Source organism: Melopsittacus undulatus, chromosome 8 (assembly GCF_012275295.1).
Source record: "Melopsittacus undulatus isolate bMelUnd1 chromosome 8, bMelUnd1.mat.Z, whole genome shotgun sequence".
NCBI classification, from domain to species: Eukaryota; Metazoa; Chordata; class Aves; order Psittaciformes; family Psittaculidae; genus Melopsittacus; species Melopsittacus undulatus.
The window spans coordinates 47,154,994-47,173,008 of record NC_047534.1 but is presented as its reverse complement, the minus strand read 5'-3'; the positions used below and the strand labels follow the sequence as shown (position 1 = coordinate 47,173,008).

The following is an 18,015-nucleotide window of genomic DNA, read 5'->3' as shown; positions in this document are numbered from 1 at the left end:
ACAACCTTGAAACTTTCAGCAATGCTAATTTATGAAGAAAGGTCGTAAGCTGGAGCAAAGCTTACAGCACCCTGTAATTTACTGAATATAAGATTTTTCTTCGAAAAACCAAACATCCCCTATATGTTCTTCCTAACAAGTACCTGTGTTGTGCTTGGAAACAATGTCAGTAGTTCAGTACAACAGCTCTAATAGCAGTAATGTGATTATGTTCTAAAGGATTTATTAAATCATTAGTGGTACCTGAGCAGCATCAATCTTCTTAGCAATTGCCTGCTTAGAGTTTGTCATGGCCTCCAGTTTGCGGGCTGCATTCTCCACTTTTGCAGTGAGCAAATCCAGACCTTGTGACACCTGCTGTGCTTTCTGCATAGCCATGGGTGTAGCACCCTGGCCTCTGGCCAAGACAAAAAGTGCATCACAGACTCAGCTCAGACTGAACAAAGCTCTTTGCTAAACAAGAACTATTAAGAGCATTCCCAGTAACTATTGCAAGAGATACAGTATTTAATCAGATTGGTTTTTTCCCTGGGAAAACAAAAGTAACTGAGAAGAAGCACCGCAACAGGAAGAGGATATTTTCCCCTTCCCAGAATTCCTCAGAAGAAATAACAGTTTTTAAGTGTCACAAAGTAAGGTTATTTGAGGATACAGTTCCATTAAAGTACCCAGGGCAAGGCCTGGTATCTCCTCATTTACGGACTGCTGCAAATAAGTCAGAACCTGCAGGAGTTATGTCTCGACATTATCTAAGTGAGGACAGCAAGTCTGTAAGTGAAAATGAGATGTCATAATTGCCTCAAACATGTTGACAGAGTAGATTACAGGTTACAGGCTGTTGGCAAGACCTTTTAGAACAGTGAAAAGGATGATAGCAATACTGCAGGAAACAATCTGCAGCACTACCATGGTTAAACCAAATGCTTAAAGATAACAAGCTGGACAGAAACCTTACTTCAAATACATATTCCCAAGAACATCAGTTTTGCGTAACAAAAGTCATACTCCATTCCAAAACAACCTGGCTACTGGAAGGCTTTTTAAGCATGTTAACTTTATCAAACTGTTAACTTTGAAAAGATCACAGTAAGTGGAAGGGTGACAAGCATGCTACCAAGATGCTAAGGTGTATCTACATGGGCCAGAGTCTCAAGGTGTGTTTCTTTATACCTTATTTCTCACAGACTTAGTTGAAGTTATTTACATATTAAGAAAAGCACAAAAAATAACTCATTTGTTAGTATATCTTTTCCTGTCTCTTCCTTCACCTCAAAGCAATTCACACAAAACAAACCAGCCACCACTTTACAAGAAGAGTAAGAGTTTAGCCTTATTTCTAACACTCTGTGCAGAATCTGGTACAAGCTCTTATGTTTACTCAGGTCAATCAGCTGGAAACCCAGGTGAAGATGAACTAAAACCAGCTTCTCATCCATTACCACTATTACAGCTAATATACATTACTTTAATGACAATATAACAGCATTTTTGAATTTCTATATTTTTAGCCTTTATATAGCGAACTAAAAACGCTTAACAGAAATAAGTTATAGAACTACTCCAAGCTTGTGTATGTACCACAGCAACATTTCAGAACCTGGCAATCTATGGATTTAAAGTGATGGCAGAAAATTTGTTCTTAAAGTAAATCAAAACACAGTTCTCCAAATAATTTGGATTTGCTCAGTTCCTGCACTTCACTAAGGCCTTAACTCAGAAGGGACATTTATTACACCTAAAAGCCAATCTGAAAGACACATGAATATTTAAGAGAAAAATATTCTACCACAAAACTATTACCAGTATCTCTAATGGACCGCAATGAAAAGCTTTCTGGGGTATTTTTAGGAGGTGGGAAGGAGTGTTACACCAAAACAAAGAAACCAATGTTAGAGCATTCTAGCTTTATGATTTACTACATTGATAAACAACTGAAAAAATATTAGACTCAAGAGAAACTGGGTTATAGTGTTCATACTGCACAGAACAGTTATTTCTTAGCTCATCGTCTGTCTTTATGTCTTCAAAGGAATATCATACTTCTTACTTTCTGGCAAAAGAACAAAAGGCCATAGTACCCGACATTAAAAAATACAGTAAATTTAAAGAGAATCACCTGCTGCCTAAAAGTGAAATTCAATGAAATTCAAAACACCATTGTGAAAGAATAACCAATTTCTAATGAGAAGGCAGAAAACTGATGAAGGGCTCTGGTTAAATAAAACACTGCAAGAAATTCACATGAAATTCAGCAGAATTTATCAGTGACTGACAAACTTCAAATACTGCTTGTGGCCTAAATTCCCAACTAAACATGTAAAACTAGAATATTCATATATCGTTGTGGTCATTGAGGTATATTCTCTTTGGAGAACAGACTTACAGTAGAGTTTAAAATTTTGTTTGTGCCTTATTTGAAGGAAGGCCATGTGTTTGAGCACTTTTACTTATGTTATATAGTTCATATTTCACATATTAAAACATTCTTATCAGAATACACTGAAGTAAAAGAGGCAAATACAACTACTGGCCTCCTCTCCCACAGGCTAGGAAATTACAACTGCAAGTTAAGAAAAACTGTTCGAGTACTACTGGAAAACTGTCCATTAAAAGTAAATGATTTACCTCGCTCGAAGGTCAGCCAGCTGATCTGTCATCTGGCCCAGAGTTTTGCATGTTCCCAGAATCTCTCTGCGTTCTTTGCCTGCGCACAGTTCTCCTGCTTTTCCAGCTTCATCAAGGATCTGCCTTATTGCTTGCTCACCAGCATCCCCTAATATGCAAAGTCAGTTAGTAAAACAAATAAGACATTCCTTGACATGTATGAGTAAACTGCTAATCTCATCATGTTCAACCACATCAACTGCATTAGGTTCAGACATGAAAACACATTAATCAAAACCTATGATATACATCAAATCTGATAATTATAATGGGACAGCATTTCTGAAACAATATAGCATAACCTTAGTGTGCATCATGTGCACTGTATTTCAAGCCATATAATCATTATGCTATCATATATTAATTTAATAAATACTTGATTTATAGAATCTGTAATTCATGCTGATAAGTAAAAAGAGCAATACAGCAAGATTCATGTAGCCTTAAATTTGGCCAGTTTAAAATCTAACTTGACTTTAGTTAAATAAGATGCAAGAACAACATTCCTTTCACTTGCAACCCACCCTGATCCCTTAAGTAATACACCCTGTAAAATCCCATTTACAGTAAGCTCCACAGCTATCTTTGCATTTGTCCTTAGCTACTGAACATTTAATAGTTTATTTCATTAACTGTGGGTGTCAATGACAGAAGGCTATGACAATAACTGAGGTTTCTGGAATTAAGTGTTGCAAGGGGAGTGAGGTCAGAAGCTGTATTAGCAGGGACTCCACAGACAATAACAATTCACTTCCAACTTTTACAACTGTATTATTTTGGCTTCAGTTTCAGAGGAAGTCTCTCCAAATGGAACCAGCCTCTATCTGGTTTCATTTGCTTTAAAGATGCATACAAAGGCAAAGCATTTATGTTTCAAAGGTGAAGTAAAGGTGACTGTAGTTACATTATTTATGGCAGATTTTCATCTTAAAAAAAAAAAACAAAACGTTAAGGCTGACAGAAAAAGCTTTAAGAGATTGTGTTGCACAAGTGTGTGGTTACACAAATTTGAAAGCATAAAAGGAGGGACTTGAGGTATTGGCAACCACTGCAGTTAAATACTGTTCAATGAAATGTATGGGGTTTTGTTTATATTAGTGGAATGTAAAGAATGCATGTTAGTTACAGAGAGTGTATTTATCAGACAACTGAAAAGAAGCAAACCTTTCCAAATGATTAGATACAATTTGTTTAATCTCCAGGATCTAAAGAAATAAAGACAAGCTCTTTCAGACTGATCCACTATGTATGGGTTATTACTGCTTCAAGGCAATTTTGTCAAAACCAACAGAACTATCAGCCCTTTAGAAATTAACATACTTTGTGAAGGTTTTTTTTGGTTTGTTTTTTACTATTACCTGGAGGTGCATTTGGATCTCTCAGCCAACCTTTTGCCTGATTCATCTTTGAGTCTATTAAGGCTAAAGCTCTTTTCATGGCTTCAGTGTCCTTCACAAAAGAGAAATCACAAAAATGATTCTCAAAAACAATCAAAACACAAATAGTCAAAACAACCAAAGCAGACAGAAGTTCTATGAGGCACAGGCTACTTATAGAAACACACCCACATAAGCAGCTCAAAACCCATTTTCAAACCAGCAGGTCGTAGTCACTTCTTTCCAATTAAGACAGACATTTTCATCTCACTCAAAATGCAGAAAAGATGCATGCAATTTTAGTGATTTTTTTTATTCCTTTATATACTGGTGATTTAATTTCTAATGTCAGAAGTCTAATATACACACATCTAATATAACACATGTTAGTTCCACATTTTTTCTTCACGTACATTAAGGTAGATAATGTTGTGACAAATTAGAGTAACTTCAAAAATTACAATTGGCCACTGGATTTTACTACTTCCTTCAGTGCAAGAGGCTGCACATCTGCATTTTTCAACCTGTTCTTCTGCTTAAAGTCAAACAGTTGTCTTTTTGCAGAAAAATAGACTGCCAGCTAATTCCTGGGATTCTCAAATACGGAGTTTAACACCTTAGGAGACAGACACATGTATTCACATGTGGTTGCTTTAAACTCAGAACTCCTCTTCCAGGAGCATCAGAGAAACTGCTGCTTTGACTATTATGCTGCTATTATCCAATTTTTTTTTCACTAGAGGAGATAAAACCGTACAGTTCTCATTTGTCTGCATACTCTGTTAATTGTACATGTGTAATCTCTCCACTAGAGGCCAGAAGTTTTCTATCTCACAAATGGAAAGACAGCGAAAAGTTACAAGTACCTTAAGTAGAAAGTTGGGGAAAAGCCAAAATAGCTTTTTACCACACATCATGGAAATAATTTGAAATGCATATATTCCACAGTTAGTATACAGACAATGAAAAGAAGCCTGGCTCTCACACTATTAGATCCCTGGCAGTGCTCAAGGCCAGGTTGGATTAAGCCTTGGATGATATGGTTTAGTGTGAGGTGTCCCTGCCCATGGCAGGGGGGTTTGAACTAGATGATCTTAAGGTCCTTTCCAACCCTAACTATTCTATGATTCTATGACTGTCCATGTCCAGCTGTTACAGAGAGAAGCCTACTAGCATCAATGATCAGTATCTGGTATAGCATGTGTTTTCCTGACAACACTAAAGAACTGCCACATTTTTGTGGAGTTGTTCATTCTGCATGCTTAGCCTCAAAGATACATCACTGTAAACATTTTGGCATTTTTATTCAGGCAGCTGAATAATAATCTGTCAGCTATTCATAAGGTGCTATAATTCAGCAACCAGCTTCCTAAAAGGTCTACTGGATAGACTGCTGAATCACAGCCTGAAAGAGAAAGAGCACAAAAAGCAGAATCATTTTCACCTGGATGACTGGTTCTCAAATCTGGAAACTGGGTTTCAGAGCTTAGATCAAAACCTGTTTGAAAAACTTCAAAAGGGGAAGATATAAAACTAGGGGTGGGAGGTGGGCACATTCTTTTAAAAGTCATCTTTGTAGATGAGAACTGTGCATTTAATATACGATAGGAGACAAGCAAATAAACACTTAAGTATTCAAATGTGTATACAACCCTTGCTAGCAACCAAGGTAGGTGTTAACAGCTTTCTGGTCAGCTGTAGGCCTGTCTACCCAGAAATCATTTGAAACAAAGAACTAACTTTATTTTTCAAAAGGCAGCAGATGTTGCTTAGTGTGTTGATGAGTTGATAGGTGTGGGATGGCTGAGAAAAGGAGTGCTGGGAAAACTACCTTTGCCCTCCCTTTTTACTAACACAGGCTTTTGTGTTGTCTCAGCTGCCTGCAGACTTGCAGTTTCAGCAAAATTAAACAGAAGCCTCTGAATCTAAAGTTCTATATCAAGGGACAAAAGCAAGGATATTTTAGCTTCTAGATCCATGACGCTGTAATTTCTAACGCTACACAAGCTATAACAAGATCCATCTGCCCTGCCATACTAAGGCTATATAACTGGATTGCTCTGCCGTGTAAATCTTGATATCCTGTTTGGCTCTACACTCATGTTTGCAAAATACTGTCCCCTTTACTTGTTTTTTAAAGTCTGGTAAAATCCTAGTGCAGTAGTTGAAGAGTTCCAAGACAACTGCTCTTATAGCACAGATTTCCCATCCACACAGCTCAAAATGCCATGGCAAGGAATCTCTCTCAGCTTTAGTCTGCTAAGGAGTTCTCATTGCAATGAGAAAAGTAATTTTTCAATAGGAAATTAGAATACATCTTAACTAGGTGTGTTGGCACTGCATTCCTCTTTCTGCCACAGCTGTGTCTGATATCAGATACTTGTCAAGCAACAAAGGTGTAGCAATCCTGAAATGTCTGGACTTGTCCACCAATTCATATCAAGTAGGAAGACAAAAGTAGAAATAATATAAATAAAGCAATTTGCTCAAGATCTTACTGTTTGAAAGTGTCCTGATATTCCTGATTTCTGGAGCTGTTTAAATGCCTCCTTCCTTCCTAAGCAGCTAAATGTGTTTAAAAATTTACTTTTTGGTGTTTGCCATCAGAATATCAGTTGCAAGCAAGAAAATAAAGAATTCTACAGCTATCTTGCAAGAAGTTTCATATAGAGTAGTTTTATCAGCAACAAGGATTCTTTCCCTCCTCTCCCTGCAATTGCCCTGTTGGCAAAAGGAATTTCATTAACAAAAGCAGCACTGCCACCTTTTCAGAAGAGATAAAGAACTTCATTAACTTACACTGAACAACTAAGGCAACATCGTCTGAAGGGAAAAGAGCAAGTTGGCTTTTTGTAAATCAGTTCCTAAAGCAAATGAGCACTTACTCAAGACACCCATATCCACAACTTTGGCCACTACCAAGAATTTTGAAATTATTCATGGAGCAGGTAGTATTTGCACTGCTTCAAAAAGGAGCAAAGTAAATCCTACATGATCCCTTGCTGAATATAAAACACAACCTCTGACTCAATAAAGTGGTCTAGTCTAGTAATATCTGCATTTCATTACCAAAGAAGGCAATGTTGAAGGAAATAGGCAAAGCCAGCCTTCTGGCAGAAGAGATAGTTTAGTCACCACCCAGGGTTTAATCCTGGAAGATATTAGATACTTCTCAGCTTCCTACAACTTTTAACTCCCTCCATTTCTATGAAAACGCAAGATGTTTAAATTGAGTATTATTTACAAGTTTATTTAAAAATAAACACTCAGAACACACAAGAGAAAGCTAAACCCCTCTGTAAAATGAAAAGCTCAAGGAAAAAAGGTACAAAGCTATGAATGGAAGAAATAAATACAGATACTTTTTTCCTCCAAGCTTTTGTCAGAGACTGGCATTGGCTCAGTATTTCAATTCTGAATAGGCATACTATTTTTAGGAAGTCCAGTGCTGGTGCAAGCAGAGATTACTGCAACCCAGTAACAGCGATGTGCATTTCAGGGTCTAGAAAGACCAATAAAGTATTTTACAGAAAAGCTTGCAACTCTGGCCTCACACATTTGCTCACACTCCAATGTCTCTACTTGTGTTTTATGATACTTCAATGTATAAACAGTTCAAGATAGAAAAATAAACATAAAATAAACTCTATCATGAACAACAGCATATACCACATGGGTAAAAATTCAAGTCTGTGTATCCCCAAATACACCTTTCTCTACTCCAAGAAAGTATGGAGAATATATCTTTCCCTTGACCGCCAGGCACAGAACAAATGCAACAATAATCTCAGGTAGACTTAAACAGCTCCTTCCTTTCCCTCCCGGAAAAACACTAAGTAAGTCAACCTGTTAGGTATATATGCAAATACAGGAAAAGGTCTGTAGTAGGTGGCCATTAGCAGAACTAGTTCCCACTTTTTCATTCCACTGCATTTGCAATTCAAATTTTGTCATAACTGTTTGGTTAATGCCCAGTGCTAGAGTTCCAGGTTGTCAGCATACCTTAATTCAAAAACAATGTACAATTAAGTAGTTCTCAAGTCAGAACAGAAAGATACTTTGCTTATACTGGTCCACACAAGGTATTCATTCATTATGCATAATGATCAATATTTTCCATTTGGAAACACTGTTAACACACCTACTATTTTCTTAATAAAAGCCTTTATTTATCTGCCTTCCTAGGAAGAGGAGGAAAATTTCCCAAGACTAAATTGCTAATAGCTAACTTTTTGCAATAGTCTTTTTTTTTTACCATAAATAAATTTCCACATTTGTTATGTAAAATAAAAATTGTATTTGTATTTCATAAAATGCCTAAATCCAGAAATGAAACTGAACTGAAAAAATGCACATACAAAACTAAAGTTTTAGGCCTAGACCTGAAGAACATGAGCTATCCAAACCAAAGGAAGGCTGCTGGTGAAGTACTATGGAATGGACAAAAACCCTGAATGAATAAAGCTTTCTGGGCATGCAGAACGTTTATTCCTGAATGACTGGACCCTTTATTTGTAGCTACAGAGACTAGTAACGTAAATTAACACAAAAGCATTCAGCTAAGAATGTGCTCTACAGTCTTGGTCTAAGTAACCAGACTCAGACTGTCTTGATGCAGCTCAACTTGCAATTACCATTCCCTTAGTGACAGCCAGATCTACATGTAGCTAGCCAGAACTATTAAAAGATTCTTTTAAAACTTGTGTGTCCATACATAAGTATGGTGTCACAGCTGGCACACAAATAAAAAGTTGCACAGCACACAGTCTGCACACAGCACAAAATCATGCTCTTTTGGGTTTAGTACAAGGTAGAGGTGTAGGGTGTGGAAGAAAGCTTACCTTCTAAAGGTGAGAAAAGGGTAAGAAACAGGAGAACAAAAACAAAGATGCATAAAGTAGTCATAATAAAGAAGTGATAGTGACAAAATAACTCTAGAAGCAAACTAAGGGTCAAGTGCCAAACAGTATAGGTCAAAGTGATTTTAATGCCTAAATGACATCACTGTTAGATTTTCTGCAAGATTTCATCTGTTAATAAGTCTGGCTTCAGATCTCAATATTTTCCTTAATTGTATTTAAAGTTACTTATAGCTCTTAGCACTAACCCTTAATAAAATAATCCCTTCAGTAATTAACTTTTAAAGTACTCAAAAAAAAATTGGCAGGAATTTCAGTTACACAGCTACATTTATTTGTAAGCCCACAACGACACTTCTACCCTTCTGTCAGACCTGCATTATGTCTAGACATTTCAGTATCTTCAGTGGGTACCACTTAAGAACACCACTTAACTCCAGGTAAGTGGTTGCAGTCACACAGCTTAACACTGAGCTGTAAGGAATCAATACTGTCCATATGCCAAGCTTCACAGATATCATACTTATCCAGAAAGGCTGTTCAGTCTAAAATATATTTCTTTGTGACTAGGCAAACACTTGAAGCTTACTCCTATGTCTGGGCTAAAAATGGGGCAGGGGAAAAAGGGGGAGGTGTTCAAGGAGGGATCTACAGAAATTAACTAAATTTTCTCAACTTCAGGCCTTTTGCACAAGAAATATGGCAGCAGCCTATCTTTTCTAGCAGCCGATAGGAGAAAAATGTCAGGTAATCTCACTTATGAAGGCCTAGCTACAAGACCAGTTTAATGTATAGAACAATAACTTTTGTATCTAACTTTCCTGTGCCAAATATGATTACGTAGGGTAGCCATACATAAACAAAAAAACCCTTTCCAAGAAGAATACGCTATGTTCCAGGATTTCCCAGTCATGCCGAAACTAAACCATGAACAAATCTAGGTCTTCTATTTGACCATTCAGTTGCAGTAAATCACTGAGCCGCTTTCAAATGCCACACTCCTTTTACTTAGCTTATTGAGAGAAAGCTAATTTGGAAAGATACATTAACACAAGCATCTTTGAAAATGTTCTTTAACCTTGAAGATATTTCACGATGTGATTACATAGTGTTACAAGACTGATGCACAAATAAGTATTTCAAGTCTCTAAAACACAAGTTTGTAAGTGTATAACATAGTAAATAAAAATTAAGACTTCTATACATCAACATAGGTATGAAATCTACCTTGCTCGCCCAAGCATCTTCATCCCAGGAAGTGAGTTGTAATACACGGATTATTTCATTTATCTCGGCACTCATTTTCTCTACAGTGAAATTGCGATTTTTCAAGGCCTCTTCTATTCCCTGACTTTTAGAATTTTTTGTGGTTACAAAAATCTTCATAGCTGTGAAAACACCACTGATTAAAAAAAGGTACATGCAAGGTACAATCTATGCTCAAGGTGACCTCCTGCTGCATTTATACAGAGAGAGCACATTTTCTTTTGTGTGAACCATTTTATCACAAAGAGATTGTAGATTTAATACAAGAGAAGGAGAGTTATTTGCAGGAAGTACAGTAACAATGTCAGGCCTGTTATTTTTAATAAGACATTGGAACTCCAATTCAGAATAGATAGCAATTCAGAGTAATATTAAAAATTAAAGCCAAAAATACCTGAAATAAGTACTGGCAATAGCTCCTTCACAGTATTCATGGAGTTTACCAGCATAACTCTGTGTTCCTGATGAGTTAATTCCTGTTGTCTTTCATCTATCATTTTGGCCATCTTTGTCATTCCTAAAGATTAAAGTAACAGAACATAGTATTACATTTCTTTCTTTATGACTAAATCTAATTTGCAACAGTTGAGCTTTCTGAACAAGAACAAAGTGTAATGAGTTACAAAAATTATATTGAAGTATAAAACTTAATCTTTATAATAGCAGCTGTTATTCAAAAGCACATTCCAGATGCTTCAAAGAAGCACTGACTCAAAACCTAGTTGGTACACAAAGTAGAATGGACCTCCTCAAAATTCTTGATTTTAAATCCCAGGAATAAAATAAGAAAATACCCAAAATGACTGGTTTAGTGAACAAACCAGTTCACTTTCTCATGGAAAGAGAAGACTGCTCTTTTTGCTACATCTTTTCCTGGTCAAAATGAGGCAAAATCTCTTTAGTCAGAGGTAACTTCTTATGGGACACAAAAGTTCAGAGGACACTACACTTTCAATATGGAACTTAACATTTTCACATCTGGAAACATGGTAAAAATATTAAACAAAAACAGGATAATCTACAAACATGGTCTGTGACATGAGAGTTCCTAGTAATTCATTTATTTTATACTATATACGTATTGTTATTTATATATGTGAAGTAATAACTAGATTCCTGTTCTGTGTATATAAAGGCACTCTTCAGTATAATTTTATTTCCAACGTCTTCATACATTACCACCACAACATCTAGACTTCATAGAATACTTTTTTATATACTTTAACTCCTTTATGTTTGTGGAAATGAAAGCATTTACACTGTTAAATGACTGAGATTAATGGTAGGTTTCCTCTACAACAACCTAGTGCTTCACTGACCAATCTGCACTGACCAATTGCACTTCTACCAGCACAAGTGAGTTAACACAGTGAAGTAACACGTAGGGAAGGAGCACCAAATAATGAACAAAAAGCATTTCTGTAACAGCTGAGCTTTTGTACTATACTGCAGGACAGCTATTTCTGCAACCTCATTAAGATGCTAATATATGACATGTAGCTTATACTACTCTAGGAAATTCCTACTAGGCTTAAAAATCTCAGTACAGACATTTTTATCAGCTTAGTGGCTGTGGGTGCTTAATTACAAAGCTTTCTTTTGTTTGTTTTTGTTTTCTTTTGTTTTACTAACACATGCTTACTTTCCTGATACTGTGTGGCGAAACTACATGTAATCTGTGTAGTACATATAATTTACTAAAGACACTTGCTATTTGCAAACTCTTATGCATTCTTAAGAGAATGTGAATCAGAAATAGTCATCATTAACCCTCTAGGTTAGAACTCTTTCCAACAGGCACTTTCTAAGCAACTGCTTTCTCATTGTCCAAACACTCAAAACATGGGTAAGGAAGATGCTGGGGGGGGTAAAAAGGTAGTGGAAAATACAGTAAGTATATTTATGATCAGCTGTAGTAAACCAAACCTGGCCCTAGATTCTTTGTGTATGTCACCAAATCCTCCATTGTCTCTACTACTTCCGCCACAGTCAGATATTCCAATATTCCTTTGCAGACACGGATGATTTTACGAACCTAAAAAAGGAACATTCCATCATTTATTAGATGAAACTAAGTTACACTTGAATTAGAAATGAAAGCTTGTTACTAGCACAGCATAGGTATAGCATTTGCTGACATGACTTACGCGCAACCACAAAGATCTGGGATACTTACTAAGTTACCCAAAATGCTATTATTCAAGAATGCTGTATTGACAAAGACAGTATTTAAACATCTTTCTACTACTCAGAAATGATAAATCCTACTTCCAGTGTTTGCACTTTGTATGATAAACTAAGGGTAGCACTGATAATGAAAGTTAGAAGGAAGCGCATTTAAGTATGCTGCCAAGCTTGAAGTTTCTCATTGCAATTTCATCAATAAAGAAAAACCCCTAACTTATATTACAAAGCAAAACTACATAAGAAAGCAGACTAAAAACTTTCAGGGGAAATATTATTCACCTACAGCTTTACATATGGATAAAACATTATCCAGCATTCCAGTGGGAAAGGTAGATCCAACATCTTAAGCTTTCCAGAAAAACATACTTCATTTACCTCTGAACATCTGCCTTAGCTTAACTTTTTCAGTTCATACTTGATTCCAAAACAGAATTCTCTGTTGGTTAATCTCCTAGCCTCCTGAACTACATTATTTCTGACAACACCACATACAATTCTCACTGAAGAATGAGAGTTAAAATTTAACTCATTTCAACCACATTCAGTGTTCAGTTCCTAGAACAGATCAGTTTCCTGTAAAACTCCTTTCACTTTCATCCCAGTGTTAGTTTATCTTGAAGCATAGTAGGATACAGCCATTTATTTGTGAAAAGTCAACCATTCCAAACTAGTATTTTTCTTTTGGTTAACTCACAGTTGTCAGACTAGCTCAATGAAGCATTGACTCCATGGAAGTCAACTCATTACATAAACACTGGAAGCAGGGAGAGTAACAGCTATTAACTTCCTTGCAATTCTGCCCTGTAACACACCATAGTAGCTATTAAAAACCACTTTAAATAATGAAAATCACAAGTGCCACAGAGAAATCCCATAGCATTCTCCTCATTTCAGAGGAACATGCTAACAGTACCATGAGCTGATTAAGTGAGGTACAAGGATGCCAAGTTAAACCGCTCAGAACAGCAGGAAGTGTAACACAATTTCATAGATTAGCAGACTGTTGAATGGGTAAAATTTAGAATCAACATCAGCATTTCTAACAGTGTGAGCTTAACATCCCCATAATAGCATGATATTTGATATTTAGAAATGAGCAAGACTCCACATTCCCAGAAAGATGCTTACAACAATAAGTAAAATTTGTTTAAAAAAAAAAAAATCAAATGTAAGACACAAAAAACTTCCTTTTTAAGTTTTCTTGCAACTCTGGCTTTTTTGTCCAGGTGAAAGTGGACAAAAAGCACCTCTAAACCACTTTCTGATTTACGCAGCAGCCAGAATATAGTAACTGTTGCATCTATCTGAACACATCATCTGGCTGACCAGCCAGACAGTCCAAATTTGTATTACCTCCCATGCCCAAGGCCAATTAAATTACCACAGCTAATGAGTCAGACAGAGATGTCTGGAAGTGGCCTAGGGCTTTTCAGTGAAAGGATACAGAAAATATAAGGCTCAGTAATGGGTACGGCAAAGGGAATACAGAAAAGTGTCAAGAAGATGTCAGACAGGGTTGATGGGATCTGGCCTTTTTGAAGAATAATCATAGGCATGCCTAAACATTCTATCATACAAAGATGCTCTTAACAAAAGAGACTTAAGCCTAAGCTCCTTCTGACAGAAAGGAATGCAAAATATGCCTCCAATCAAGCTAAAACAATCAAAACCACATTCATCTACTCAATAGTTTAGATTACTAATTCAGTTAGGTTGGTGTTTGAATTAATAGTGCTATTGTGAAGATACCTATGTCAGTCATCTTGGGATTCCTACCTCTGCTTCATCAAATGTCAGAAGTAAGTCTGACGTTCCAGAAAGGATGCCTCTTGATCCATCAATTAGATAGTCACGAGCTGGTACTGAGTAAGGATCTGCTTGTAGCATCTGGGCTGCCCGAACAAGTTTGGTGCAGGCATTCTCCACTCTAAGGAAAGTCATTACAACAAACTTGTCATACAGATAGAAACTAACAAGCAACAGGTTTGAGAAAACGCTGGATTTGCTTTTAACTTTAGCTACTTAACTTTAGCTACTAAAAGCGCTGCAAGCAAGCTCCATTTGACGCATTTATAGATTGAAAAGCAAGAGTACTTACTGTATTTATTTTATCAAGAAAGTAACCATTTACTATAAGACACAGTTTTCCAGAAGTCATGCAATCTTCTAATGCAGAGAATGTTTGAAGAATCACATGTACAGAAGTCACAGTGTCATTCAGGAGAGATCCCAACACAGCAAAACACCCTTCATTCTTAATGACAAGGGCAGGTGACAAAACAATTGGTTTAGAACTTCACAATCAAAGTAATTGTTAACCTTTATCAGCCTTGCATTTGCATTGTCATTCAAGAAGCAATTGCTATGAATATTAAATGATAAACTACATGTTAAGACAAGAAAACCAAGATACTGCACCCTGCTTGTTGAAGTTGTAAGCCCAGCTCTTTAGAGTGTTAACACTCACGACAGAAAGAGCATTTTAAATAGCCACAAGATTTAGTGCTAAAGCATGAATTTCAAATGCAGCTTGCAATTCCAGGCTTCAAAACAGAGAGGAGGTTTTGCAAGATACTGCAATATGTAATTAAAATAACAGAAAATGTACAATACACAAATGAGCTCGGAAATCAGGCTCCATCAAACCATTTAACACAACAATTTTAAAATACCAAGAACTGGAACACTGAAAGGCTTTTGGGTTCATTTTTCATTGTAATTACTTTATGACACCTTAGAGAAATAAAAAATTCAGACTTCGCTTCCATGTTGGCTAGGCTACTTATGACTGTAGTTACTGACTACACTGACCGTGACTTTCCTCCATTCTCTCCCATTTCTTTGGCAGAAATTTAAGTGTAGTCTAATACATAGGCTCCACGCAGTGTGCTCATTCAAGTTACACAAGTTTCCAAGAAACATTAAACCCTTTAATTACAACAATACTATCTCTTCTAGCAACTTTTTCATGCTTTTCATATAGCTTACTTTCTACTGACCACTTGGACACACTAATTATAATTTCAGTGAAGTACTATTGGAAAGTTACACAATATTCCCCTCTGCCCCTGCCCTCACCCCTTACCCCCACCCCACCCTCCATGTTCCTTGTTAGGACAAGGCACAACATAATGGTTATATCTGAATTTAATATTACTAGAAATAAAACTCATTACAGGAGAACATATTTTTTTTCAGAAAGTAAAGTTTTCAGGTAATGACTCCCTAGAGTAGATCGTATTGGGCCAGCTGACCTTATCATAACTTGCTCTTTAGTGAGACATCTGTTAAGCACATCAGATGGAGTAACTCACAACTGAGTAAGAAAATACAGGAGGACTTCAAGGCAGAAAGTGGGAATGCTCTGCTCATTACTATGCAATGTACTTGGTTGTATTATCAAAGTTAACTGACTTCCCTAAATTAGATTTCCACACTTGCTTCTCAAATTTATTCTTTTCATCCCTGCAAGAAAAGGATTAAATGAATCACCTATTCAGCCAGCTCAGCTATAGGGTCAGAAATACTTAATTTCCTACAGTTCAATTTCATGGTCATCTGTTTAATACTAGTTAATTATTTCAAGAGTGGCTTTTTCATTTATAAAGAAAGGAATTAATGCAAATGTGTACTAACCCAGAAGTCACTATAATTAACGAAAATAGAGTTCTTAAAGATTCAAAGTTTTCTTTTACAGCTTTTAGAACTAAACCTCTGAATAGTAAACTTGCATTTTATTTATACAATGCCTATTTTGTATAAATTTCCAAGTGCATCTGAAAGACCTCAGGAGTGTGTACTATGTACAAAAAAGTGGAGTGGTGCTTAAAAACCAAACACCCTCCATTCCCTGCAAAGTATACATGCTAGGAAAAAAGGGATTAGAATTTGGGAAACAAAAATTCAACTACTCAAATTAAAAATAAATTAAAAAAACACAAAAAAAAATCCCCCCCAAAAAACGCACTGAAAATATTCACTGCAATGAGCCTCTCGTTCTATAACAAGAATCAAAACATTCACAAGTTTTGAACAGAAGTTAATTGCTATGGCGAATTTTCCAATCCCTGTTTTATATCACAACCTAAAACAAACCCAGCTTTAAAAAAAACCCAAATATATATAGATATATATATATAGAGAGAGAGAGAGAGAGTGCCCACTTGGCTATCAAATAATGTTAATCTAGTATAGTACTACTGCTTGATTTGTTAAATGTGTACGCATGCACACGTTACCCACAGATGAATTTTTATTCCAGTGTAAACAAATTAGGTGGTATCCTATTCTTTGCCTAAATATTACAGCTTCTCCCTTCTTCATAAGAGAAGTATAGCAGGTAATATGAATACATTGCAAAACATCTGATGTAAGTTATGTGCATTACTCATACTCCCTAATGATTAAGACAATTACGATAAAGAATATGTCATTTTTTAACTCTAGGTCAATTGTTCCAACATGGTTTATGTCAGTAGCATGCAAAGGTATGCATGATAGATCTTCTCCCTCATTCTCCAAGAGCAGTTCCCTCAAAACTGATGGTCTTTTTGAATGAAGAAAATGTGGACAGGGAACGCAGCGCTAGTACACACACACTACTCCTTAGTACACGTGCACTGCTCCATACTCCTTCATTCATATACCAGTACCAGTTCCCTTAAAGCGGAATGCCTCTTTTAATGCTTCAGAAACAAACAACCCTCCTCTTAGGAAAGAAAACAAAAAAAAAATAAAATCAAAACACCCCCACAACCCTCATCTGTTTCACTTCCTGCACCCAAATCCTGCCCTTTAATGCAGGAAAAGGTCAGTTCGGCAGTCTACCTGTGACTGTCACTTGTCACTACAGCAAAGATATCAGTGACAATATACTCCAAGGTGTTAACAAGGTGCTGTTAACATGTACTAGTTCCTTTTGATATAAGCTCAAAATTAATAAAAATCTCAAATGCAATAGATTATCATTCAGAAAGATTATTGAACATTCCTAACTCGTTACTGCATCTAGGATAGTAAGTACTACGTAAAGTTTTCATTACTGTACCAGATAGCTTTGTTTCCCATTTTTCATTACATCACAATTCAAGCAGTCATGAATTGCTGCAGAAAAAGTTCCTGCATCCAGCATGACGTGTACTACTCAGCAGTGTCTGCATCACATTCCTGCAGTAATTTAAGTCTTCACAATCTGCTAAATGTTGATCAAAGGCTGGATACAATATAGCAATAAGAAAATCTCTTTTTCTGAATACTTGTCTAGATGAACAAGAAACTGGGAATTAACTAAAAACTCTACATATCTTTGAAAATGAGCACAATTCAAAATTACATGGTTGTATACAACTCATCAAGAAGCAAGTAAAAAGTTTTGGTCTCATTTCAGTACATGAACAGTGCCCTCAAGAAAATTCAAACTAATAAAAGAAATCAACCCCCTCTGCACCCAAACCAGATCACACACCAGGAACACAGCATAATAAATACTGTAGTATATTGTATCAAAGGTTCATTTAGCTCATTTATCCAGTCTCCAAAAGTAGCTGCAAGTAGATGCCTAAAGAAGGTTAAGAACAGCATAAGTATTATATTTCCTCTGGCCACTCTCCCATCCTCCAAGTACTTCCAGTTCCTGAAACTTCCTGCAGTTTGTCTATTTGATA

The 18,015-nt window shown here is 36.3% G+C and overlaps 1 protein-coding gene across 2 annotated transcripts in view; it reads right to left on the bottom strand.

The window, feature by feature from the left end:
* Window positions 1-18,015, bottom strand: part of VCL (vinculin) — a 63,093-nt gene that overhangs the window by 17,288 nt on the left and 27,790 nt on the right. For both annotated transcript variants that reach the window (XM_034065304.1, XM_034065303.1), the window contains exons 3-9: window positions 14,129-14,279; window positions 12,092-12,200; window positions 10,560-10,682; window positions 10,127-10,287; window positions 4,023-4,113; window positions 2,626-2,773; window positions 244-397 (exon numbers count right to left, since the gene is read on the bottom strand). In XM_034065304.1, coding sequence (XP_033921195.1) covers window positions 244-397; window positions 2,626-2,773; window positions 4,023-4,113; window positions 10,127-10,287; window positions 10,560-10,682; window positions 12,092-12,200; window positions 14,129-14,279 — 937 coding nt within the window. The remainder of the gene's footprint in view (window positions 1-243; window positions 398-2,625; window positions 2,774-4,022; window positions 4,114-10,126; window positions 10,288-10,559; window positions 10,683-12,091; window positions 12,201-14,128; window positions 14,280-18,015) is intronic.